This window comes from Callorhinus ursinus, unplaced genomic scaffold (genome assembly GCF_003265705.2).
Source record: "Callorhinus ursinus isolate GAN/ISIS: 27379988/994484 unplaced genomic scaffold, GSC_fseal_2.0 scaffold52, whole genome shotgun sequence".
Lineage (NCBI taxonomy): Eukaryota > Metazoa > Chordata > Mammalia > Carnivora > Otariidae > Callorhinus > Callorhinus ursinus.
Window position 1 is genome coordinate 7,083,401 of NW_027397114.1, and position 26,836 is coordinate 7,110,236.

Genomic DNA, 26,836 nt, shown 5'->3' on the forward strand with positions numbered 1-26,836 from the left:
GCTGGGCTCCCAGCTCTCCACCCTGGAAACGAATCTTGGCCTTAGGGAACTGCCTTTTCTCCAGACTCTCTAGCCTCCCGGGAGTGACAAAGCCAAGGGCCCTCTGGCTCTCTCTCTCCCACAATTCTTGCTAAAAGGTTCTAAGGCCAAAGCCTTCCTCCCAGGACTGGGGAGTTGAGCGGAGGAACTCGCTCGCTCGTAAGGAAGGCATTGCTGTGCCTTGAGTCTGCAGGCAGAGCGTGCGCCAGCTTTGATTCCCGCAAAACTGGCTCACAGAAGCAGGAACACCTGTGCTGGGCCCTGCCCCGAGGTCCCACCCAGGTGCTCTGGGGGCTCGTGCCGACGCCGGGAGGGCCCGGTCCTGCCTTGGTCCCCGTGCGGACTGCTGGGAGAGGCCAGGACTCCCTCTTCTGGGGTCCCCTTCTCCAAGCTCTCCGAGGTGAGAGAGAAAAGAAGCTGCACCGCCAGGTTGCAGATTTTGCCTCAGGCAACTAAATTTATTAGCAAGAAAAAATTTTTGTCAGCCCAGTGCTGACCAACAAAGTACATCGTTAATAAAGGATAACAAATCTGTCACTTAATTCATAAAACATACCTCAAGCAGTTACAACTAAAAATAAAGTTGGATTTTTGTTTAATTTAAAAGCCTCAAAAATAACAAGCAATATGTTTTTAAACATGTAGTAGACACAACTGTCCATTATACAATATACACTGTACACAAGTAGGGCTGGGGCCACAGCTGGGGTGGGATGAGGGGAAGAGGGAAGAGATCAGGAGGTGAAGGTGTTTTTATCTGGATCCAGATTCGAGTTGAAATGCTGTGTCATTTAGAAAAGAGAATTGCTAGAGAAAAAAAATCTGTATGCTCTTCATTGCCCCCCAAACCCTAAACTGAAGCAGGCATGGGGGCGTGAGTAACGAGGACAGGAAGAAGGGAGCAATTAAATAAAACTTTAAAGCACACACAATACACAGTGTTCATCATCTGAAGTAGAGTATAAGGCAACGTTCTCCATAGAAAAAGAGGGCATCGGTGGGTAGCTTGACTTTTTAAATAGAAAGTTGGAATGTGCTGGAGGAGAGCTGTGGCAGGGCTGGGCATGTGGAGTGGAGGCAGCCCCGTGAGCCACTCCGGGGGGAGGGGGAGAGCCAGTGGTGCCCTGGGTGCAGGGTCCCAGGGCATCCGAGGCGGCTGGTGGGGCTGGGGAGGGGCGGGAGAGAGAGGGACATGGCACAATGCGACTCCGGCAGTGTTGGGGGAGAGGACTGGGGGGGCTCACTTTGCTCCTCGACGGAGTGAAATTCATGTTTTTCCTTTGGAAATAAGGGTTCCCACTCGTCCTGGTTTAGAACGTCTCATTGGGCACGGCCAACGTCCACGGTCTGGGCAGGCCGGGAGCTCGAGGTGAGAGGGGAGGGCCAGGGCGGAGCCAAGGGGCTTGAGAGGGAGGCGAGTAGGGGCAGCGGAGCCCCTTCCTGTGGGGGACAGTCGCAGAACAGAAGGGAGGGGCCGACAGCAGCCCGGGGACCTCCTTTCCACCAGGGGCCCAGGCAGGACACAGATGAGGGGCTGTGTCTTCGGGGCCTCCCGCCTCAGTTGGCCTTACAAGTTCTTCGTGACCAGGTGGGTCTTGTAATGCTTGGTGAGATGGTCACTCCTCATGAAGCGCTTCTGACACTGGGCACACTCGAAGCGTTTGTCCCCTGGGAAGACAAGATGCACGTCACTTGAAGCCCACATGCAGACACTGTCCCAGCCGACGAGGGAGGGGGTCACCCTGTAAAGCTGGCATCGCCATCCTGGTCTACCCACCTCCTGCTTACACATCCACTCCCTACGGTCGACTCATGAAAACCCTTCAGCAGTTCTCATTTCTCTGTGCCCCCATGTGACGTCACTTCCCCGTCTCCTTTGTTCCTATCCTCCCTCCCCTGCCTGAAGCGCCCCTACGTGGGCCCCTGTACCTGCATGAGGGCTCTTCCTGTGTAGGGAAGGCTATCACCTGCTACCTTCTGAGCTCCGTCCCTGTGACTAACCCTGGCTCCATGTCTTCCCCCTGCTAGGAAAGCCCCACTCCTCGCTGGTCCGCCACCGCTGTTCTGAGTAGTGACTCTTTAGCCCCGGCGGGGGGGGGGGGGCAGGGCAGGATCTGCCCCCCTCCCCTGCCCCCCACCGGCCAGGGACTTTGGCTTCGGGTCGTGTGCCCCATCCCCAGTCCCAGGATGGCGGTCCCAGGACTGGGGTCTGCTCACGGACGCCCTCGCTCTAGCAGCGGTTCTCAAAGTGTGTGCTGGGGGCTGCCGGAGATTCCCACAGCAGTGTTTGGTGGTAGACGGACGAACGTTTCTCTATTTTATACTTCTCTATTTATTTGCCAGTGCATTAAAACATGTAACTTTGATATCAAGCCTGCGGGGTCAAACACATGGCACTGGACACAAATGAGTAAAAACAGTGAAACGATGTGAGGGAAGTCATTTGGTAGATACTAGCAGGAAAGGCAGTGTGGGAAAGTGATTAGGAGTGTGGACCTGGGAACCAGAGGGCCTGGGTTGAACCCAGCTCCACCTGTCACTAGCTGGGTGACCCGGCCACCTCTCTAGGCCTCAAATGGGCACAATCAAAGAACCCTCCCCACAGAGTCGTTCAGAGGATTAAATGAGTTCATGGGTAGAAAGCACTGTACGGTGCTTGGCCCTCTCCACCAGGGCTGGTTAAATAAGTAGCTCTGTGGCTCTGGCAGAAGTCATGGAGGCTGGGTCAGGTAAATGACCTCCGTCTGGGAAACACTGCAGTAAAGGACTGGCTTGAAGGAATTTCCGGGGTTGTCCTGACCCCCTGAGAACAGTCTGTGGCTCTTGCTCAGTGCGGCAGTTCATCGGCAGGGCCAGGAGTCGAGATACTGCTGAAGGCAGCGGAGGAGGGGGTGTGGGCCGGAGGGGGCCGCAGGGGTGGGTGGCAGACCTGTGTGCGTGCGGGCGTGCCGCTGCAGCTCGTCGCTCCGGGTGAACCTCTTTCCACAGAAGAACCAGTTGCAGACAAAGGGCCGCTCACCGGTGTGCAGGCGCACGTGGGCCCGCAGCAAGGACGTCTTCCGGAAAGTCTTGCCACAGTCGGGGATATGGCACACATGCTTCTTCTTGCCCTGCTCTCCGGACCTGGGAATTGGGTTGAGGGGCAGGGACGGAGGGAGTGGGAAGCCGAGAAAGGGAGGAGGTAGAAGATGGAGGCAGGACGGGACGGAGAGAGAATGCGAGGTCAGGTCCGGGGGCACAGCAAGGGTGAGGAGGACCTCCCCTTTCCCTCTGTGGCCCAGAGAAGGGTTGGGGGAACAGGGCATGGGCCAGGCTGCTGGTCTGGACTACCACCAGCCCCACGTTACCTCTTGTCCCCATCCTTGCAGTTGGGGCACGTGCAGGCCATGCGGCGCCGCTTCTCCCCAGGCTGGGCCTCTCCAGCCAGGGCCTGCTCCATCTGCAGCTGGATCTGGGTGGGGCTTAGCCCACTGATGGTCAAGTTGTTCCCGGAGACATTCTGCACCGTCAGCTGCTGCTGCCCTGTGGGGCAGAGGGGGGCACAGTTGAGGGTGCGGAAGCCAGATGCCCTTCTGCCCTTGATAAAGGTGGTCGTGGCGGCAGCTGTTTCTGTGAGGCTCTTATGTGCCACATACCATTTTCGAGGCTTCAAATGTATTAACTTGCTTAGCCTTCACAACTCCATAAATCAGACACCATTATCCCTCTTTTATAGTTGAGGAACCTGAGGCTCAATAACATATCAAGGTCATAGCTAATCACTGGTAGGACCTGGATCTGAACCCAGGCAGCTAACGTCACGGTCGGTGTCCTGAGTCACTACACTGCCCACGTGACTTCAGTGGGGAGAGTTCCTGTCTTGGCTTGTCTTGGTTTCTTGTTTCTTCAGAAACTCCTCCAAGCTCAGGCCCTCGTGAGAAACCAACTCTGCTCTCAGGAAGGTCTCCAGGGATTTTTGGTACTAAGAATGAGAAACCAGGACAAAATCAAGTCCTCTACGACTTGCATAAAGCCGTTCCCAAGCAGGGGGAGTGTCACTTACCTAACACTGGTGTCTCTGAGTGGATGCATCCCATGCCCCTAACCCAGATGCACCATGCCTTAAGTGCTGTAAACTCTTAAGGATGAAGAGAGGAGATTCGGAGAGCTTCCACTACCTTGAAAAGTGCTCTTCACCCAGTTAAAGAACACCCTGCTACAGTGCAAGGAACCATTTTTGCTACGTAGCTACAGGGTACCCTTAATTATGTGCAAGGCGCTTTCGCACTGTAAATACTACCAAATAGAACTACCGAAACGAAGTGCAGGGCAAGCCATTCCCGCTGCCAAAGGCTCCATCCTCTCCTTCCCACCTTAACTCAAGGCTGTCTCCTTCTAGAAGCCTTCTTTCAATGTCCCTTTACCTGGAACCTCCCTTGAACATCTCTCTCGGGTCTGTATCAGACTAATCTGCATGTATATGTTAGTTGGAGTTTTCCTGAGTACATCTTATGTCTCCATCATATTCCAAGATCTTCAGCTGTCAGGTGGGGCCAACACGTGTCTTAGATGATCTCACAGGGCAACTGTAAGGACCAAGTGGACATGCTCTCAAGCTAGAAGGGGCCAGGCAAATGATGGGCAGTGTCCTCGCTGCGGTGACTGGCAACCCCGGGCTGGCCCACAGTTCTCAGGGCGGGACAAACAGGCCCACTGCCCACACCCTGGCTCAGGGGCCCTCCCCTCACCGCCGGTGCTGGTGATGGTGACAGGCACGCCCTGGACCTGGACACCGTTGATGCTGATGGTCTGCATGGCCTGGGCCGCGGCCGCCAGTTGTGCTGCGTTCAGGCTGATGATGCTCCCGGCGGGGGCGATCTTTGGCAGGGGGCGCTCTTTCCGGAGGATGGCGGCCGAGTGCTTTCTGCTGGTCCCACTGAGATGGGGAGCACGGGGCGCAGGGCTGCTACAGGTGGTGGCAGAGGTGGCTGCAGCTGTTGCCGGGGGGCCGTCCTGGACAAGGACCGTCTGCACCTCACCGGAAGGCGTACGGATGTAGACCTGGAAGGGCCGGAGAAAAAGGGTCAGTGCCCCAGGACAGACTGCGCCCCACGCCCCCACACCTTTGAATGCAGTGTCACCGCCCTCACCGCCCAAGTGAGAAGTGGGGGCGCCTCTTGGTCCACCCAAGTCTTCGGCAACTGGCCCAGACCTACATTCACACTGCCGATGGCATCCCCATACTAAGGTAGCAAAATGCTGATTGCTGACTGGAAACCAAACACTGAATTTACTTAGCATGGAAAAATACAACGCCAGCCCTCAGAATTAGAGAATTAGAAGGCAGCGAAATGGTGACGTGAGAAAAGATGCACCGCGAAAGACCACCAAACAAATGAAAACAGCTCTTAGGAGGCACGATCAATGAGAAACAGTTGTTCTCCACCTCAGACTGGCAAAGATGGAAAAATAAAATATAATGCTCACCGTCGGTGAGACGTAAGGGAGACAGGCACTTACTCTTACATCAGGAGTGGGAGTATAAGGTGGTCTAGGCTTGCCGGAGGGAAATTTGGGAGTGTGTCTCAAAAGGCGTCAAGATACGCACGTTAGAGCCTGAGTGGGACAAGGAGGGCCTTTGTGGAGCAGTGAGGACAGCGGCCGGCCCGGGTGTCGCCGGCCCAGCAGGCTGAGGAGCGTGTCCACGGGGAATATATTAAGGCTAAAAGAAGCAAGGTTTCTCACTGTCAGAAGGTTACAAATATGGAAAGGAAGAAACTAGAATGAAGTGTGTGGCACTAGATAGGAATCAGAGGCATTGTGGCAACGCTTGGGTTTCGATACAAAGAGAAATATAGATACAAATGTGTGTATCGTGTGTGTCCCTACCTATACCTATATATCCAGGCATTACACGTGTGTACATATATATGTATGTATGTTTATATATAGTTCTTGGCTGTGTCCGCTGAGAAGGGCTGGGAGCAGCAACACTCCAGGGGCATGAGCTCACCCAGCACCCGGGTTTTAGCTTCTAAATATCATGCTCCACTAAAAGGAACCAGGGCTCCTTGGAGAAAAAAGCTGATTCCAGGTTTGGGGGCAGGGAGAGTACAAGAATAGATTGGAACATCTGTGGGACGAGCAAGTAAGAAGGTCCTCAAGGAACGGGGGTACCACGGGAAAAGGACACAGGAGCCAACCTGAGGGCACTCCCACTGGCCAAACAGGGGATGACTTGAACATCAAAATCTTAATACTAATGGACTACAACCCACTGAATAAAATGGAAACCTATTAGTCCCTATTGACATAAACAAACAAATGGAGAAGAGAATGACATATTTAAACAACCGTTACTGCACTCTCCAAGAACAGTTGGTCCCAGGGCTGGGGCTAAGAAATACAAGGAATGAAGCACTTACACCTGCCACAACAGGGGTGAACCTTGAAAACACTATTACTAAGTGAAAGAAGTCAGTTGCAGGGCGCCTGGGTGGCTCAGTCGGTTAAGCGACTGCCTTCGGCTCGGGTCATGATCCTGGAGTCCCGGGATCAAGTCCCGCATCGGGCTCCTTGCTCAGCAGGCAGCCTGCTTCTCCCTCTAACCCTCCCCCCTTTCATGTACTCTCTCTCTCTCATTCTCACTCTCTCAAAATAAATAAATAAATCTTTAAAAAAAACAGTGAGTTGCAAAAGATCACTTTCTGTCAGATTCTATTTAAACAAAATGTCCAGAATAGGCAAATTCACAGGGACACAAAAAATGGATTTGTGGTTGCTAGGGGAGTTGGGGGGAAAGGGGAAATGAGGAGGTACTACTAAAGGTCTCTTTTGGGGGGATGAAAATGTTCTCAGCAGGGATGAGTGTACAACTCTGTGAATATACTAAAACCCACTGAGTTGTACACTTTAAAAGGGTAAATTTCATAGCACGTGAATATCTCAAAGCTGATTTAAAAAAAACAACAACAACAAAAGGTGGGAGTAGGCCAGGGGATACAGGGGCCATCTTCAAAGCACTCCAAACGGCCGAAGCTGGAACAATGTGAGCAACAAAATAAATAACATGATCCTGGCTTATAACCCAAAGTGTAAAACAAATACACATGAGCCCCTACTGCTATAAATAAATGATTGAAAAACTGAACAAAGAAGAAAAAACTTTTCCTTATAGAATTCCAAATAATATTACATAGATACTTTTTCTTCCCACCCCCGAAGATGGGGGACTTAGCAGCTCCCTTCTAAAGAACAGAGAAAGGGAAAAGTAGCCACGTCCAATGAAGAGACCTGGCAAACATTGCCTTAATCGGCGCTAAAGGTTAACATCAGGGACAGGGCATCACCAGGACATCATGTGGCTATCACGTCCTCCTCATATAATGTGAGAGGGCCATGTCACCTCTGTAGTAGTCTTTGCAAAAGCCCATAACCCCGGAGTGGGGGAAGTTCTGTAGGACATTTGACCGATGCAGCTCACGACTGTCAAGATCATGGAAAACAAGGACCAAAAGCTATCACCTGAGGGGCCTGGGGAGACATGCCCACGAAGTGCACCGTGGTATGTGGACTGGATCTTGGAACAGAAAGAGGACATAAATGGAAAAGCTGGTGATACCCAAACCAAGTGTGAAGTTAGTTAAGAGTCATGTGCCAATGTCAGTGTCTTCGTTTTGACAAAGGTACCTGTATGAAGTGTAACAATTGGGGAAACCAAGCGAGAGGGAAACAGACACTATCTGTACTCCCTTTGCAACCTTTCTGTAAATAGAAAGTTCTTCTAAAACAAAACATTAATGTTAAGAAAATCTCTATCATAATAAAAGATACTAAAACAAGTAGGAAAAAGTCTGATGAGGAATGGGATATTTACATAATCTCAAAGTATCTCCCTCCTAAATACTAATTCATTACAAAGAAAAAAAGGTGCAGAAATCTGGCGAACATCACTTTAATTGTCCCCGGTACTGAGACAAACTGAAATCACGCACCCCTTTTAGGGTACAGTGAGAACCCAGCATCACGTCTGCGGTACTTCTGCAAAAAAACCCAAAGCAAACAAAAAACAAGCCACAAAAAACACACAACCCACATGTCATGAGGAAACATCACACACACCTAAACTGAGGAACATATTCCAAATAACTGGCCTGTAGCCTTCAAAAGTGGCAAGGTCGTGAACATCAAGTAAAGACTGGGGAACGAAAGACATTAGCGTGTTTCATTGCTAACTGTATTGTTGTCATGGAGAATGTCCTTGCATGTAATGGGACACTTTCTATAAAACATTTGGAAGTGACAGGGATTATGGTGGCAACTTACACTCAGATGATCCGGGAGCCAAAAGTTATTTATTTAAAAAAAAAAAAAATCCTGCTGTGATTTTGATTTGGTTATTTTTAATTCCTGGGTTATTTGGGACTGTTTCTCAGTTAAAAGCAAAGAAACAAACCTCATGTCATCTCTTAATGAATAGACACATCTTATCGTGCCCCTTTTGCATAGCATTGCTATTTTCTGTGTATCTCAAGTTTCTGTTACTAGAACAATTTTTTGCTCATAATATAGAGCAGGGGTCAGCAGACTTTTTCTGTAGAGGGCAGACAGTAAATATTTTAAACTCTGCAGGTCATGATGAGGTCTCTGCCTTGTAGTGCAAATGCAGCGCACACGGGCATTCCAATGTCTGCATTCCAGTTCAACTTTATTTACAAAACAGAAGGCCAGATTTGACCTCAGGCTGTGGACTGCCCATCTCTCTGAATGTGGCATATGCTTTGTCCCACTTTTAGGAATTTAGTTAGCTGTAAGACCGTAAACTGCCGACATCTACGGTTAAGAGAGTATTAGTTATGTAATATATAGCACCTCAGGCTATTGGAAAACTATGTCTTCTTTAAGAAATAATGTAACTAAAACTTTCTGCATATGTATGATTATTTCCTTAGGAAGACCTGGGTTAAGCCCTGCCTCCATCAATCTCAAGATATGGGACCTCAGGGAAGGGAGGGGAGGTACCGCCAAGGATGTGTGCACCTGAGCTATCACCTCAGTTCCTCATCTGCAAGGTAGGTCTGGTAATGGAACCTCATAGGAATTCTAGTAAGTAAATTAAACAGTGTAAAGAAAATCACTTGGTAATACTTAATATGCCAGGATGGAGGAGGCATTCCAGGGCAGGCCTCAGATTTTCTCCTGTGGGACTTCCATGTCCATAGGTCAATCTCAAGGGCACTCCTTCTCCACCCAGGAGAGGGCACAACTCCCCACTGTCACTCACTGTGATGCTTCAGTTCTCTCTCCAGACAACTCCAGATTATAAATTCCTCAATGGCAGGAGCTATATTCTTATATTTAAAAAGAGCCTTAACAATAACAACAACAACCTTATCCTCAATTTTAACTGTAGCACCGGCCACACTGAGAAACAGCAAGTCAAGGTGAAAAGTGGAAAGGAGCGTGGGGTTTGAAATCAGAAATTTGAGTTGAATCCTGGCTCTTGTCATCTATGCCCCATGAGCTCTTGGATACTTCCTGAGTTCCAGGTTCTCCCATCTGCAACACGGGCATAATCCCTGGCATTTACTAGGCATACACAAAGAATAAAACCGCCTCACAGGGCCAAATAGATTCCAGAGTAATATGGCACCTTCATATAAGCCCCCAGTAAGGGCATTCTTATTGAATTATTAACATCCCAGATGGATCTAGCCTAAGTATTCCTGCCTTCAAGCTGGGCTGTGTCTTCCTATTTTTTTCCTTGCCATTAACAGTGACCAGAATTTTTCTCCTTTTTCTTGCTTTAAATCAAATTCCATGGTTCTGACTGAAATTTGTTTTTCTTGCTACCGTTCTGAGTAGGTAGTTCTACAAAAAAAATTAAATTTTATTAAAAACAAAAAGTATGTATCTGCCCCCTACCCACCCTCCAAAAAAAGACTCCCCAAAAAGAAAAAGTGGACCACAATATAGGTACATAGGGACGTCTCATCTGATTTCTAAGGGTGAGCTGTACATAACCCCTCTGAACTGAAGAGACCCCATGTGTCGGCAGAAATGGCCACTCACTGCCCACCCCAGGCAACACTCAGGTCAAACCAGGAGATGCAACAGCATCACTTTCCAAGCAAGCCAAGGGGGAACAGAGCATCAGCCATCCCGCGCGAAGCAGAGGGAGGCGGGTGCAGAGGGTGAGTGTGGTACCTGAGTAGGCGTCGGCTCAGCCGCCTGGATCTGAAAGTTCTGGGAGGGCTTCTGGGGGACGGTGGGGAGGGTGGCAGATGCCGCCTGCACCACCCGCAGGGCCTGCTGGGGGATCTGCACCACCTGCTGCTGCTCGGCCTTGGGGGGCACCACCTGGACCTGCTGGACCACGGCTGGCTGGCCCCCACCGGGGCTCTGAACAATGAGCAGGTTGTTCCCTGCCTGGATGATGTTGTCCGCAGTGGTCTCAATCAGCACTGTCTCCACCTGCTCGGCCACAGCCACAGGGGGCTGGGGGGCAGGGAGACTCTTCTTCCTGGCTTTCTTGTTAGTCTTAGACAGTGGGGTCGGGGGGCTCTCCGTGAGAAGCTGAGTGGTGGCCCCGGAGTCGCTGGTGTTCACAAGGTTGTTGACGGGCAGAGTGAGCGTCACGTTGCCGCCCCCACCTGTCAGCTTCACCACATTCGCCCCACTCTGCACAGGGGCGGTGGTCGTACTTGATTTCTGGACCGGGGCTGGCTTGATGGGCACAGGCTTGTGACTGGATGGTGAGGGGCTGATGATGGCTTGGCTGGTGCCGGGGATGATCTGGATCTGGTTGGTGAGACTGGGCTGTACCTGGATGGTCTGGGAGTTGCTCGCCTGTATCTGAGGGACCGCCTGGTACTGGATATTGGCATTTGATCGGGTCCCTTTGTTGATCACAGTGGGGTTCTGGATAGCGAACACCAGCTGCCCCCCAGGATAGGATGCACTCAGTTGTGACCCCTGAATCTGAAGGATGTTTCCTTTGGAGGACAAGATTCCAAAGCTATTCTTGCCAGGACTGAGAGGGAGAGGGGCAGGTTTGATGGGGACAAGTTTCCGTGGTGTGGGCTGGGGGGGAGCAGGAGGGGTCACTGCAGCTTCCACGGCGGGAGGGCCAATTTTGCTACATGTTGCGGCAAGCAGGGCTAGAGGAGATGGCTGGGAATCCTGCGAAAGAACAAGTGGAGGAAAGTGAGACATGAACCTGCTGCTCAGCCACCCTCTGCCCTTCATGGTCCTCTCCTCTTGGCAGGCTCTTCGCCACCTCTGTGGTAGGCATGGTGCCGACATCTTTCCCTTCCCTGCTGGCTCCTCTTTGAGGGAGAAAGAGTAAGCAATGTCTTTCTCAGGAAGGAACTCTCCAGGAGCCCCCATTTACAGGGTGAATGAACACCCTTACTTCCCAGCAGCCTTGTTTCTCAGGGGGTCATGGAATCATCCTCAGCTCTTAGGCAGAAGTCCACTGGCCCATCACAGGGGTTAAGGAGCCCCTGATTCCCCAGATGAGGAAGGACCGAGGGAGGGACGGAGGGAAAGAAGAAGGGATGGGCCACAGGAAGAATAAACACTTTGGTAAGGTGGGGAGGGCTGCTCTTTCGAGGTGACAAGGACAGAGCCTCTGGAGTGTAGGGACCCAGCCTCTATTTCCCTTTTATGGTCAAGTGGGAAAATCCTGCTTTTCCCCCCGACTCAACTTGTGCCACCTCAGGTAAGTGGCCCTGGCTTCTCAGTTCAGAAAAAGCAGACAACCGAACCTTCCCAGGGCTCATATCCCAGGGTGTTTCTAGTGAGCCAGGACCAGAGTCTTCAGCTGTGGTTTAATGTCAGCTTCAGCAAGTGCTTCCAGGCTGATGCAGCCCCCAACGCTCAGAACCCGCTGCCCACTCACCTGGGTGGTGGAGGCGGCGGGCTGCAGGTAGTCGCTGGGACTGACAGCGGCAGTAGCGGCCATGCTGGTCTGTGGATCTGTTGGAAGGAAAGACAGAATAATGCACAAGATGCCCAAACGGAACACAGGCCCACGGGCCTCAGATACCCTTTTTGCCTCTTTTCACTGCTGCTTCTCTGAGAGGCAAACCTTTCCTCACACCTCCCCACTCAAGGTTAGCAACCCTACATCTTGTTCAGTGGATGACCTCTGCTCTCCGATGACTTGTCCATCCCGGGCTGTGAGGGCAGCTGGTCCTGTCTCCAGCCATCATCGAGCCTGGGACAACACGAAGATACGAGACTTTGCCAAGACCAGCTTCAGTGACCTAACAGAGCTGTCTCTATGGGGTACTGCTGACTCTCTCTAGTTGGGTCGGCATCCCTATTTGGTGAGCAGGGGAGTCCCCCTCACCCCTGCAACTCCAGTTAATCCTCTGGTTCTAACCCAAGCTTCTTGCTCACTCCTGCTATAGCCAGATGCCAAGTGAGCCTGGGAGAGAAGCATCTCTCAGCCAGGATCCCTGACAAAGATACACCTGCTCCATGAAGAAGTCTTAGGTGCTTTATGCTCAGCCTTCACCACAAAAGCACCATGGCCCAGGAAATGATCTTCAGCATATGGATAACCACTTTAAGTGAATTTACATAGGCTAACAGGTATGGCCCCAAAGGCTTCACCAAGACTAGAACTAATGACTGAATATAATGAGAAGAATGAAAATAGAGGAAATTCTATTTTTGTTAAACATGTACATATTTCTATATGTGAATACAACAGGAAGAGTCTTTGAAAATGCTGGAATGTTGAAACCCATTATCTCTTGGTGGTAGAATTTTGCTTGACTTAAAGAATTTTTCTCCTGGTTTTTCTGGATTTTCTCATTTTCCCACAGTCAATATACTCTATTCTGCTTTTTTTTTAATAAAGAAAAATAAAGAATGTTGAGGCATTAATGAGAGGAACTACTCTGAAATCTGATATAAGAGAAACAGAAGTAAAATGGAAATCATGAGAATTTGGGGTGGGGAGAGAATCTATGCCATCCTGTAGTTCATAAATCACTAAGGAAAAGGACACCAGGCAGTGAGACTTGCATCCTAAACCTTTGGAAGGTAGCTTTCGGGAAGTACAGAAACAAGGTTATTATTTCAGAGAAATAAACTGTGTGAGAAGCCAAAGGGCAGCTCTGGACAAAATCGTATAGGGAGATCCTGAAATATTACAGACACTGATCCTTGGCAAAATCCAAGAACACATGACCAAACAGCACACTACAATTACCGAAGGAAACAATGATCATAAGGAATAAGCATGGGGTTGCAAAAACGGAGTCATGCTGCCTTATGGGGTTTTGCATGGGTATATCAAGAGAAGAATATATACCGTGTTTATTTCAACAAGGCATCTGACTGACATCTTCATAATATTCTTAGGAACAAGAAGGGAAAAAACTGCAGGCAGGATGGTCTAGTCTGGGGGCTAAGCCAGATGTGCCTCCCCCTAAAAGTGCTGAGATCTGCACATCCTGAGGGGTTTGCTGCTGCAGGGGCAATCAGGGTGTCTCAAACTAGGGGTGGGTCCCAGGATGAGGGTCTGCAGCTTCTCCTTGGAGGCGCGTGCTTTTTCTGCCACAATGTTTTCTTCTTGTGTTATCACTGTGATGGTCCTCTTTTGAAAACAAACATCCACTGGGTGACTGCTACTTTACCAAGCTTTGCCTGTTTCGGGGTGTGTGTGTGTGTGTGCGTGTGTGTGTGTGTTTACAACTGTACTGGTGCCAACTGGCACCACTCTGACTGCGTGGGCTAATTAAGACAACTTAATTCTGCACGTTTTAATTCACGCTACATTTGTGCAAAGTGAGGGATGACGGCTCTTCAGAAGCGTGGGAGGAGTGTGTTGCTTGGCACAAGACACAGTAGGGTAGGCGTGCGAAACTCAAGCAGCCTGAGGTGTCAAGTTGGCCGTGCTTATGCTGACAGCAGTGATCCGGGTTCAATCAGATGTCATCCTCCCAGAATGCAGCTGGTGATGTGACTTTTACTGGCTTTCTGGTAGTTATTTAATTAATTTTATAGGAGCTGGATCAATGAGCTGATAAACAGATTTGTGTGCATAATTAAGTAAAGTTGCAGCATTATAAATGAAAACGATCTAAGTTGACTCAAAAACGTTTTTCCTTTAGAGCAGTGTTCAAACTATTTAGACCATGAGCCACAGTTATAAAAACAGTTTACGTCAAGACCCAGTATGCACGCACCCACACACTTCCCTGTCCTGTGCTCATGCAGTGAGTTTCTTGAAAAAAAAAATCTGCCCTTACTATGTGTGACGGACTTAGGTATTTTTCTACTCTATTTCATTTTTTTTAAATGCTGGTTGTGACTCACTAAATTGGTTCTGTGTCCTAGAGGCTGGAAAACGTGGCTTTAGAGTAGTCAACCCACCACCCAAGTTTGGAAAACCATGCAAAGACCAAGCAGACAACTTCAACTTGCAGATGTCACAAAACCGAGAAGGATTATAAATACACCGGCTGTCGGTATTACGGTCGAAAGAGATCTTTAAAAACTAGTATGTGCAGTGCTTTAGAGCATGAGGTTCCAGACCTAAATGAGAGTTGGGGCCGTGCCGTCATCAGTGGGGTGGCTGGGGCATCCCTCTCAGGCTCACTGTGCCATCTATAGGACAGAGGGAACAGCACCCTCCTGGGATTCTGGGAGGTGTCAATAATTACTATGGAAGCAGCGCACACACAGTGGATAATCACTAAATAGTGGTTTAAATTTTGAAGTTGAGTACATCCTGCACTTGGGTTAAAAAAAAAAATTCACATGCATATAGGACGGAACAACAGAGCTTCATAGTGGTTCTCCTGTGAAAAAGCCCCAGTGGGTTTGCCTCAAAGCTAAACAGGAGGCAACAGAATCTAGATGTGGTTGCCAAAAATCTACTGCAATCTTGGGACTGCATTTCCAAAAGTTCAATCATAGAGAAATAAAAATAATTGTCCTAGTGTGTTCTGCACATTCAGGCCACATCTGGAGTGTCAGGTTTCGTTCTGAGGGATATGTTAAAAGGGGCATTTTCAATTGGCGATTGTTCATTGGACAGCTGCAGTGGTGTGGCCAGGATGCCAGACTAGTGATACCCACCAGGGCATCCATCCCACACGTGGTTCAAAAACTTCAGGGTAGAAACGTCAAGGCGGCAGATTTTGAGGTTCCTGGCTGGCTCAGTAGGTAGAGCATGTGACTTCTGATCTCGGGGCTGTGAGCTGGAGCCCCACGCTGGATGTAGAGTTTGTTTTAAAAAGGCAGATTTCAAATTAACACAAGGGAGAACTTTCAAAAAATGGAATCAGTTGCCTTTTGAGGTAATGTTCTCCCTTTTCTGGAATCATTTAGACAAGAGGCAGGATGTGTGTCTCTGTTGGAGATGGGATGTCTAGATGGGGTGGGAAGCTGGACTAAATGATCTTGAAGATTTTTTAAATTCTTAGACCGTGTTGCTGTTAAAAACAAGCTGAGTTACTTGCGGGCAAGGCTGGGAAGGGAAGGCAGGGGGCTCTCCCAGGAGGCTCCCCTGGACTCAGGTTCCCTTTAGCTAAAATGGGTGACTGACTCTCCTGCAGACAGACATCTTCTGGTCAGGAAACGGAAGGGCACTAGAACAGGACAGGGTGCAAATGAAATGAAAACAGGCCTCGTGCATCTTACTCATCTCCGTTTCCCATCTTCCTCTCTCCCTCCACAGTCTTTGATACCCTGGACTCAAATGGTTTGGAGCTCGGGCTGGGCTCAGAGCGATTCTTCAGTTAGGAAGTTAACAGCAGGACTGACTGAAGCAAGCTGCCAGAACTGCTGGGCCTGACATTGTACCATTTCAGTTTAGTTTCATTTTCCTCCACAGCTGGCTCCTGCAATAACCCTCTAGCTTTCAAACCAGTGTTTGTAAGTATCTCTCCTAGTGGCGCTGAGCTTGGGCTGCAAGCTTGGGCAACCAAAACAGAGACTGATCTCCCTGCCATTGCAGAATTATATCCTGGGATTAACCATGAAAGGGAAAAGAGAAGCATTTCCAGTTGGGTGTTTGAAAATGAAAAGTGGTTCAGAAGTGGCGTAGATACGTAACTGCAAAACTATGATCTTTGAACCTCATTAATTTGGAACCTTATATCTAAACGTGTAATTTGGACATAAATTGTGCTTAAATTTGTCTTCATACTATTCAAAGTGAGGCTAACTACTGTATGAAGACTGCAAAGGGACTCCTGGGCATAATCATGTAATTGTTTTATACCGCTTCTACCATTTTAATCGTACCATTTGCTTTTAACAGTTTACGTCTGGTCACTGAAACCTACATTTAGCAACGTGGTAAGTGGGATTTACTGAGTATTCTTGAAAGAAAAGCTGCACTCCTTTCAGAGGTCGGTCATTCAGACTTTTCATTAATTCAGGTTGGCTAAAACTTTCCCAACAATCCCTTGGCTGGTGAAGATTGACCGTGATTTATTACACAAGCAACAGTAGCTCTCTTAGGCTCCATCCAAGGAAAACTTCCAGTGGCATCAAGCAAGGCTTCCAGACTGGGGGGCTGGGGGGTGGGGTCTAGGGCTTGACGGCACCACCCCTGACTTTTCCTTTCCCCATACTGGAAGCCGGTTTAGTTCCAACACGGCAGAAAAGGCATCCGCTGCTGAGCCTCTGGCTTTTGATGGACAGATAAGCCATCTCCACCACCATCCCCTCCAGCGACAGCCTTTTTTTCCCCTCCCTCCCTGGCCAAACTTGGTGAAAAAGCTGCCAGCACTTTACTGCTTCCCTCCTTTCTCACTTGCTAATTTGCCCGAGCAGCAGCTCCCTGCGGACACTGCTCCTGCCCAGGTCACCGAGGACCTCCTCACTGCTAGAGCCAACAGACCCTCTTCAGCAGTTCTTGACCCTTTCACTGTTTCCTCCTCCTCCTCAAAATTCCCACGGAGCTTCTCCTACCTCTCTGGCCCCCTCTTCCCCTTGTGGGCTCCTCTGCCTTTTGCCACCCTTCAGTACTACTGTTCCTCAACACCCTTCCTTCTCACCCAACACCCGTTCCACAAGTGACCATGCCCACTCACAAGGCTTCAGGCACTATCCGCAGACTGACGACTCCAGGGTCTGTGTGCGACCCCGGTCTCCTGAGTGGCAGACAGCTACATCTAGCCCTCTGCAGGCCTTCGCTCGGATGGGCCACAGGACTGCCCACACTGAGCTGCCACCTTTGCCCATTCTCTTTCCCAGCTTTTTCATCCCCAGCCTCCACAGGCCCTCTTCCATTTCCCTGCAGTTTTCATTTCTGCCGCTGCCCTTTCCTTGCTCAGAACTCTTTCTTCTCTCTTTACTGGCCAACACCTACTCACCCTTCAGGTCTCAGCCTGTTTTTTTCCCAGCGAAACTTATTAAGAGCCCACTCCGGATCCAGCATGTCATTTACTCAGACCCCTGAGAGGAGGTTAACCCCTCTGGTAACCCTCGCCACCCTTTAAGTAATCATGGGCTTAATGTCTCTGTTGATATTCACAGGAGGGTGCCCAGGGTGGGCCAGGCCAGTTTTCACTGCACTGCTACACCACACCCCAGCACACAACCCAGGGGTCCTTCAGCGCCTGCAGGCCGGAGGAGTCTTTGGTTAAACCAGCCTCTCTCTGGTATTTCTAATCACAAGGAAACCTGAACGTCATCCTCATCGCCAAGGACTCATCAAGTCCTCATGACTCTACCTCCTAAATATAAACCGCTTTCCAATCCACTCACTGCTCTCCATCCCCTTCGCCATGACCCTGGCATTAACCACCTTCCGCTCAGCCTGGAATACCGCCCAAAGCCTTCAAAATGGCTCCCCAGCCTCTGGCCTTGCCCGCTCTAATCCAGCCTCCACTATTGGTGTCAGAAGAATCTTTAAAATGCAAATCCCATCCAGCCACTCCCCTGATTATACCCTTCAATAGCTTCCAGATGATCTTGTGATAAGCTTGTAAAAGCCAAAACAATCTGCCCTTCCTCCCTCTACCTCTCCTTTATCTCTTGCTCTTCCAACTCTCCCCACAGGCACGTCAGTGTTTTCCATTTCTGGAACTATGACATGCCCTCTCTCACTTGGAACCCAAGTTTGCGCACCCGCGCGTACACTCTCTGTCATTTATCTGGCCAACTGCGGTCCTCAGAGCTCGGTTTATAACTCACTCAGGTAAAACCTTTCCTGACCTCTTCCCTTCCAGCCCCCCAAGTCTGGGTCAAGTGCCCCCGCTATATGCCAATGTATAGGCCCCACAGCCCCCTTCACAGCACTCACCCCCATCACAGAGCAGGGAGTGGTATCTGTCCTAGAGGTCTTTCCATGGGCTGGCTCAAGGAGCACCAGTAACAGGAAGAGGCCTCAAACAGGACCCTGAAATCCTGGCCATCAGACTGGGGGCCATTCCACTGGTCTTTCACTTGAGAACACTACTCCTGAGACACAAGGAATGAGAGAAGGGGTCCAAAGAAATACCACAATAGGCTTTAGGAAGTTATTTTCCCTCTGGAGAGAACTTGGGTCAAACTCCATAGCCAGACCTTGGGGGGGTACTTGGCTTTTTTTTTTTTTTCTTTGCCTCATGGGTTCCTACCATGGCTTTCTTGGCCATGTGCTATGTTATTTCCCCTGGAGGAATTTCACTCTGCACAAACAGTCCTTCTGCTGGCTATTTTGGTCAGCTCGGCTGGGCCGGAAGCCAACCAAACAGTGTCTAAGCCCAGTGTCTCCCAGTTGCCTGGCCTGGAAGAATTCAGAGCTGGTAAGGGAAAAGCAAGCCATGGCTGGTTTAAGAGAACAAAGCTGGACCTCAAAGGGCGTTCATAAATGAGCTAAGGGAACTGGCCCGCATGGAGGGAGCAGCAACACTGGTAGTTAAAGACTCCAAAGCGCTGAGAAGCAAGTCTCCAGCACTGTAATAACCATACAGAAGAGCTCAATACGGGTAAAAGGAACTTCACTGACTTCCAATTCAGGAGGGCACTGTGGGTGACTGGCTGGCTAAGCCGGCTAATGCCTCAGGCCAGAGGAGGAGGGTGGAAAAGATACTGTCTCTATCCACACACTTTAGGAGCCATCCTGTCTTCCCTGCGCCCAACTTTAACCCCAGCCTCAGCCCAGGACCCTTATGTGGGCCCACAAGTTCATTAAGAAGTTAAAATTCCCTACATCAGCTAAGTTCCATTATTTCTCTCCATTTCAAGCAAAACCCCTTGCCAGTTGCCCATAATTGCTGCCCCTAATTCCTCTCCTGCCATTCCTGGAACTGCTCCAGGTTTTGCTATGCCACAGAAACCACCAGTGACCTCATGTTGCTAAGTCTAACAGTTAATTCTCAGGCCTCATTCTAGGTGTTGATCTGACAGCAGACCCCTCTTTCTCCTTGAAACACTTTCTCCACTTGGCTTCGAGGACACACTTGCCAGGTTGGCCTACCTCCCTAGCTACTTCTTCGAAGATTCCTTTGCTGGGTCCTCCTCTCCTCAAATTCTAATTGGTTGGGCAGCCCCAGGGTGCCGTCTCAGCATATACCTTTCTTCTGTCTACACCTGTCTCCTGGGTGATTTCATCTAGCCTCACAGCTTTAAAAACCAACAGTACATAGGTTCTACATAATGATGACTTCCAATTTGTATCTGCAGACTTGTGTATCCAGCTGCCTACTGACATCTCCACGTGGATATGTTAACAAGCATCTCAAACCTAACTAGCCCCTGATACGGCTCTCATTCCGTGTCTCCTTCAAACTTCCTCATGCAGGGGTTGGAGTTCTGTCCTTCTAGTGCTCTGGTGCCAAAAACCCTGCAAGTCACCCCTGCCCCTTCTTTTTTTCCACACTCTACATCTGACAGTCAGCCGACACTTTAGGTTCCACCTTCAAAATATAGTCAGAGTCTGACTGCTCTCACCACCACTTCTTGTTATCACCCAGATTCAGGTCTGCATCATCTCTCCCCTGGTTAAATGCAAAAACCTCCTAGCTGGGCTTCTGACCTTGTTCCCATCAGCCTATTCGCCACATGCCTCCAGAGGTACTCCTCTGCTCAGAGCCCCCCCCCCCCCATTCACAGTAAGAACCAAAGTCCCCACCATGACACATAAGGGCCCTATGTGACCTGTCTCCTGTGACCCCTCTGACCTATCCTGTCACCCCCCCTTCCCTGCTTCAGCCACGCTCGCCTCCCTGCGGTTTCCCAACATGCCAGGTTTGGCCCCTTCTCAGGGCCTTTGCACTTGCTGGTCTCCTTCACCCTCCGCCTCCCACCCCAGACTGAGCATGGCTGACTCTCTTCCTTCTCTCCGGTTTCGCTCTCACGTCACCATCGCACTGAAACTTTCCCTGACCACCCTATATAAATTTCACCCTTTCACATTCTTCTAGCCTCTATTCTGTTTTTCTCCTCAGCACTTCCCATCATCTAATACCGAGTAGTTATTTATTTATTGTCACCAAGATGTAGGCTTCCTAAAGCCAGGGATTGCCCCTTGCTTTACCCACTGTTGTATCCCCCCGACCTGGCACATAGTAGGTGCTTAGCATATTCTTTTTGAATGGATGACTGAATGAATCCTGGAGGCTGGAGAGCAGGAGAGCCTAAATGGAGTTTAAGAACCACAAGAGCAAACCCGCAGATGTGTGTGTCCTGGCAGGAGGCTGGGAATCCACTTGCCAGGTTGGTCGGCTCAGCTGGTGCAGGCCCAGATGGAACTCTCAAGCCCGCCAGTCACCTCACGAGGGGACAAGTGCTTGTGTGCAGACCAGCACGGTCCAGTCCTGCTCCTGGACAAATATCTCCAAGCCCATACCTCATCACCACACACCAGGCACCACATTTCAATGCTTTTTTTGATTAACATTACATAGGGAGGGGGCTCTTTTCCGAATGAGTTCAGAGGAGAGCATCTGCTATATGTACACCTCTCCTCGAAATGGGACTGTCATTTGCTAATTTGTATCCTGCCTCGGTCACACCCAGTGGTCCTAGAAGGGGCTCTGGAGAAGTGAGTGGGGACCCAGGGCAGTGGAGGGTGGTGGAAACTCTGCACTCTGACAGAGGAGCCCCAGGAAATGGTACAAAGAATCCTGACCTCAGAACTGTCTTGGAGAATGGGAGAAAAAAAGAAAGCAAGATACACTTTTTCCCCCTAGAAGAGCATTCTGTACAAACACGCTTTCTCTGCTGTAGCCCATTTATTTGAGTCACTCCCGCATTCATCCTGGGTGCGAACCAGTTCTGAGATGAGTGCTGACTTCATACCATTTACTGTTCTGAAGTCTGGGAAATGTTTCGGTCCGTGCTGAAGCCAATCTGAGGAGACTTCAGTTAGACACTGACCAGGGGCTGAAATGTTCCACTTCCAATCACATGGCCCTGCCTGCTGTCTCTTATTCCCCAGTCACACTCTCTGAGAAGCCGCTTTGTGATTCCACTGAACCCCAGAGGAGAGGTAACAAATACCCCAAAGAGGAAGCTCTAGAAAGAGGACATTTGGCAGGGTGCAGGCCAGTGCATAAGGACAAACTGGCATCTCAGAGCCCTTAGAATCAAAAACAACAGTCACCCAAGCTAAACCTTGGCACTGCGATGGTGAGGCTTCTGGCCAGGTGCGATTCGGCAGCTGAAACAAACTGTAGCTAAGGGAATGAGGTGTCCAGAGGAAGCATTCAAACAGCTGGGCCTGCACACGTGCTCTTCCTGTGACACAAACAGCCCTGACATCTCAGCACTGCTCGGAGCCACTCCCAGGGACAGACTAAACAGCATCTCAACTGGGCACTCAGCCCTTTCGCTCTCCACTGCTCCTGAGCAGAGCTCATCTCCCCAGGGCCCACCAGCCCAGAGCCCACCCTGATGAGAAGCCTGGTCATCCCCCGTGTTAGTGACGGCCTCGGAGCACTCAGAAAGAGCACTTCCTAGACACATGGTAGAGGCCACGGCTTCTCCCAAGCAGTGAGTGCTGGCTGAGCTTGCTCCTGGGTTCTCTTTCCATCATCCCGTGAGGCAGCAGAAAAATCAGTTTTCCATTCTGGAATCCTGTCAACTAGAACAAATCTACCAGTACTACCTGGGAGCATCTCTTCTAGGGCGATCTCTAACCCCTTCCCTACTTAGGCTGACAATGCCCTTGAATTGGTAATGTCCCATGTTTTTACCCTCTTAATCCAGAGCAAAAAACAAATAAGCAAAACATCAACAAATGCATTCCATCATGATGTCCATTTCTCAGTCCAGCTTGTACTGATTTGGTCCAGCACGCAGGCCAAGTTTTCCTAGCTTAGAACTTACTAGAAGTTCCCTAATCCAGTTAAGCTACCCAAAGGAACCAGATGTATCACCCAATAAACTCATAAGAAAGTACTGGAGTTTCTCCAAATAGATTTTACTTCAAATCTTCAGGCCACAAGGTTTCAACTGGACCACATAATCATTTAAACTCAGAAGTGTGCACATCTCTACACTTTCCAATACTCTATACGCACTTTAAAGCAGTGTTTCTCTGCATCTTTCTTCTGTGGCCATTGCCCACCCCTCCAAAATAATTACATTTTTCAATCCTTGGAAGCAAGGCTTCCAATATGTGTGTAAACAGAGAATGGAGAAGGCGAAGATAAGTCATAAAAGAATATGCTACATTTCCATCATAGAAATGGGGTGACAAAGTCTAGAAGATTGCTGAACTCAAGCCAATACCAGGGTCTACTGGTTGACAGCAACAAGTTTAGAATGTCTTCATAAGGGCCCTGGATGGGCAATACTTGCTTAAAGCAGACTCCAATTATCACATGCCTATGGCAAAGGATGGTTCAGGTTACAGAGACCCTGCAGCTTCTCCAGAGGGCTGCCATTAGTCAACAGGAGGAGGTTCAAGGCCAGGATACCCAAATGAACTAACCTATCTGCTGTGACGCCCTGAAGTTCCTTCACCCAGATAATTTGCCAAAATCTCCTTACAGCTTCTTATCTCCTCTGACAGGCCTCCAGAGGCCCAAACTAATAGAATTGGAGGAAAAAAACAAACAAAACAAAACAAAACAAAAAACTGGCCCGTCTATGTGCTGTCAACACTGATGCCACTCTTCCTCCAGGAGCCAGTTCTCCCTATGGGGCAGTCAGGTGAGGATCTGATTATGAACTAACTCCACTTGGGTCTCCTTGGCAAAGACACTGTGTCTTTAGCTCAGGGGGTTCATAATTATGTCAGACCAGCTTTTTTTTTTTCCTTGCTGCTGCTTTCAAATGAAGGGGGTAAGCCTCTCTACAACCAAGGGGAAGAACCAGAATTAGAAAACTTACCAATCGCCCCAGCCAATGAGAATCCATTTCCAACAGGTATTAATGCCTGTTAGAAGCCACTGGAACACTGACATCATCAGCCCAACTGCTAGGTTGTCTGACAGATTCGCCCCCTTCATCGCACACAAGAATTTAAAACAAAACAAGACACTGCAGTTACATTCATTATTGCTGACAACACGTTTCTTTGTGTTATTAATCAAAATGACTTCTATGGTGTGGACTCCTGCACTGTTGTTCCTTTAACAGCCTCTCTGTGAACTGGCCAACACCCTTAACTTTCTAGCCCTAAAAATCTTACCCAAAACACCAACTCAACACCTAGCCCTCCATTATGATACTTAATGCCTTCTGGGTTAGAGCATGCAAGTTTTAGATAGTGCATGCTAGTGTACCTTGAGTCATCACCTATAAATCATCCCTTAAAATCAGTGTAATGGGGGACCATGAGCCAATTCATTGCTTAAAGCAGATCTCTAGCTCCTCCCTCCCTTTCTCTAGGAATGAACAAATAAGTGAGCAAGAAGTAACTTCAAGAAAAACAAACTTTGGGGGAACGTGCACTAAGAGCCAGAGGGAGTCCCTCTGGATCAAGTTAATTAAGAAACAAACATGAGAGTATATTGGAATCAAAACCAAGGAATGCAGTGAAGACAGGTTTCTCAATTGCCCAGAGGAGAAGACACAGTTCCTTTTCAACTAAAATTAGAAAGCCACTGGGAACATAAGCCAAGAAGCACGGGTAGGAGGCTGAAAACCTTAAGTCAGCAATGGGGATGGAGGTGGGGTGGAGGAAGAAAGTATAGGTTTTGTTTTGTTTCTCTTGTCATTCCTTAGGTTTGCACCTGGCTTTTGGGAATCAGCAGTCCCCTCGACGGAGCATCAGCTAACAGGCTGGGAACTCTTGCCAACAAGTTCTTAAACGGCTAACAATTCTGCTAAGCGCTTGCATGTATCTAGCTGGTGCTCAAAGACCCAAGTAAAAACATTAAACAGAGGTTTCTGCCCACTCCGCAGTCTAAGGCGAGAAGTCATCTGTCCAAGGGGTGCCCTCGTGTTCGGACACCATCTCTCCATTGGGACATATCGGGAACCAGGTTGGGTTCTATGCCCAGCAGTGCCCATGTGGCTGGCGCCGTCTGCATTTCAAGCATTCCCTTGCTCCTCTCTGCACTCGGGAGGGCCCCGAATCGCCGGCGGGCACCTAGAGTCAGAGCGCAGGAGGGTCCCCCGAACACAGGACAAGGACGAGGAGCGTCGGCCGCCTCCTCGGGGCGGACCCAGACTATGTCCACGGGCCGAGCAGCACTGAGGCGGGTCGGCAATCAGGCGGAGGGGGGTGCCAGGCCCGCCCGGGTGCCCGCACCTCTTGCCAGCCCCCGGAAGCGCCACCCTCCCGCCCAGAGGGCTCCGAGGGGGCGGGGAGTCGAACGCCCCCTTCCGGGTGCCTCCGCCCGGCTGGCCAGCCCCGCTCCTCCTCCGGGCGGGAATCCTCCCTCCCCCGCCCCTCCCGAAGCCGGGCCCCGGCGCCAGGCCCGGCCCCAGGGGGGAACCCCCAGCCCCGGCTCCCCCTCCCTGCGGCCTCTGCCCGTCTTCCCGACCCTTGGGGGCCGGGAAGACCCCGCCGGCAGCGGCCAGGACCCACCGCTCATTACGACATCTTCCTCCCTGGCCTCCGCCGCCTCCGCCGCCACCGAGAGCCTGACACCGCCCGCCCAGCACCCGCCAATCCCGGAGCCCGCCACCGCCCGAGCGACGGCAGCGTTCACCAATAAAAGCTCAGCACATTGGGGACCGACAGCACCAATAACCAACCAAAGAGAGGCGTCTAGAGCGACGTTGGTTTAGCCAATCGACCTGTGAAATGTCACTGATGGACGGTAGAGGGCACCAACCGAAAACCTACTGAAGAGTGAACGACATGTTCGCCAGCCAATTGGCGGGAGGCAAAGTCCCGCCCACTAGGTGGATGATGGACAGCAACAGGAAGCTACATGAGGAGGGGTTTAGCCGAGGAGTGGTTTTGTATTGGTCGTGGTTGACCTTCCACCCACCTCGAACCCAAAAGATGAGTGATAGATCTCCCCTAAAGCCAATCAGAAGTCCTTAGGGTGAGACCCAGAAATGCCCTATAAATAGTACATACATTACACCTCAGTCCAGTGTCGCCCGGGTGTGCCAGGGGCCACCTGCTTTTCGGCCAGCCAAGCCCCGTGCCTGGTGAGTGGAAAGCCACCAGCCTATTTTGTCCCTCGCCTTTCAGCGCCTCGGGGGAGGGAAATGAGCCCCCAGGCGACTTTGTGCTGCCAGGCATCGGAGTCCAACAATAGCGGGAGTTGGGGCTACGTGACACTTATGAGAAAAGGGATTATTTCGCCGTCTCGGTTCAAGCCCCTGTTTCATCCTCACCTGGTTATTGCAGCGACCGCCCCCCATCCCTAACGGGCGGCCCCCCCCCAAAATCTCCTGAAGCTGTCTAAAGGGAGATTCCCGGGGCTGCCTCTGATAATCCGATTCTGTGTGTCTGGGGCACCCCTGGAATATGCGCTCTGACCAGCGCCTCGAGTGGACAGAATTGGTCCTGCCCCACTTACCTCCTGGATTGAGGTGCCGTGTGAGTACACACAGCGCTTGGAGGGCGCTGCCGGGCATTATCGAGAAGGAATCCTCTCTGGCTTCAGACCAGCCTGGGTTCGAAAAATTTACACATCCCACTTAGAGAGGGGCAGGGTACTGAAACTCCCCGCGCCTTCCGTCCTCGTCCGTACGATGAGGCTCACCACACCTACACCTGAGAGCAGCGGCTGCTCTCTCTCTTTTTTAACCATAAGCCACAGCGAGAAATACATTTGAATCCTGATACAGTACACTTACACCCCTGCGAGAGTGTATAACAAAGTTTCTGCAAACACTACTCAAACCTTCCTACCCGTGAGACGCTGATATTTTCTATCCTGTTAACCTTCCTTCCTCCCTCCCTTCCTTTCTGCCTGCCTTCCTTTTCTTGATTATGACTGGCAGTTTGAAAAACGCTATCATAAAGGGTTGGAGTGATAAAACACAGAGCCAATGCCCAGTACATAGGAACTGATGAATAAATGTTAATATTCTCTTCCAGTCTACCCCTCCCAGCCTTAGCCTTTGAAAAACAAAGTCCTAGAAGCTATCACTCCTCTACTTAAGATCCTTCCCTGGCTCCCTATCTATGCCTTTCTGGATAAAAAGCCCAAACTCCTTTCTAGGTAGGAGGCAAACCGTAACCTTTACACTCATTTGTGGATCTTTCCTCCTCTGCCCTATTCCCTTTCTACGGATCCTACCCTTTTGCCTGAAGGAAAGATTCCACATTTCTTAAACACTTCTTCTATTTCCCTTCCTACTTTATCCTTCCTTTCTCCTGGTAAACTCCTATACATCCTTCAAGATCCTGCTCAAAGTCTGAACACCTAACTCTTGCTGAGCCATAGCAGAGGGCTTCGCTCGCTACCACTGCACTTTTGTTTTCACTTCTGACCCCTGCTGT

At 50.1% G+C, this 26,836-nt stretch overlaps 1 protein-coding gene and 1 long non-coding RNA gene across 7 annotated transcripts in view; one reads left to right on the forward strand and one right to left on the reverse strand.

The window, feature by feature from the left end:
* The window catches only part of LOC112813916 (uncharacterized), a 30,377-nt gene extending 6,063 nt beyond the window's left edge, over window positions 1-24,314 (forward strand). For 2 of the 4 annotated variants that reach the window (XR_012375551.1, XR_012375550.1), the window contains exons 2-6: window positions 8,970-9,089; window positions 15,719-15,915; window positions 16,304-16,341; window positions 22,994-23,133; window positions 23,815-24,314. This is a non-coding gene — a long non-coding RNA (uncharacterized lncRNA). The remainder of the gene's footprint in view (window positions 1-8,969; window positions 9,090-15,718; window positions 15,916-16,303; window positions 16,342-22,993; window positions 23,134-23,814) is intronic. The other 2 variants (XR_003205622.2, XR_012375552.1) reach the window with 2 other exon arrangements.
* On the reverse strand, window positions 470-26,836 carry SP2 (Sp2 transcription factor). Of its 3 annotated transcripts, XM_025859153.2 has the most exons (8): window positions 24,959-25,036; window positions 23,314-23,426; window positions 11,921-11,997; window positions 10,225-11,199; window positions 4,767-5,079; window positions 3,387-3,561; window positions 2,969-3,162; window positions 470-1,707 (listed from the first exon to the last, which is right to left on the reverse strand). In XM_025859153.2, exons 3-8 carry the CDS (start codon window positions 11,981-11,983, stop codon window positions 1,607-1,609), a joined length of 1,821 nt encoding a protein of 606 aa, XP_025714938.1. In that variant the 5' UTR covers window positions 11,984-11,997; window positions 23,314-23,426; window positions 24,959-25,036; the 3' UTR covers window positions 470-1,606. The 3 variants fall into 3 exon arrangements, with proteins under 3 accessions (XP_025714938.1, XP_025714936.1, XP_025714937.1); XM_025859151.2 differs by lacking the exons at window positions 23,314-23,426; window positions 24,959-25,036 and adding an exon at window positions 25,908-26,836; XM_025859152.2 differs by lacking the exon at window positions 23,314-23,426 and having other exon boundaries at window positions 24,959-25,073.

Bases quoted from the DNA above. Each gene is read 5' to 3' on its own strand.
- SP2 (XM_025859151.2), bottom strand. From the start codon at position 25,965: ATGCCCGGCAGCGCCCTCCAAGCGCTGTGTGTACTCACACGGCACCTC. The intron at 3,562-4,766 runs GTGAGGGGAGGG...TCTGCCCCACAG, and splicing joins CACCATCACCAGCACCGGCG to GGCAGCAGCAGCTGACGGTG. The intron at 3,163-3,386 runs GTAACGTGGGGC...CCCAATTCCCAG, and splicing joins TGCAAGGATGGGGACAAGAG to GTCCGGAGAGCAGGGCAAGA.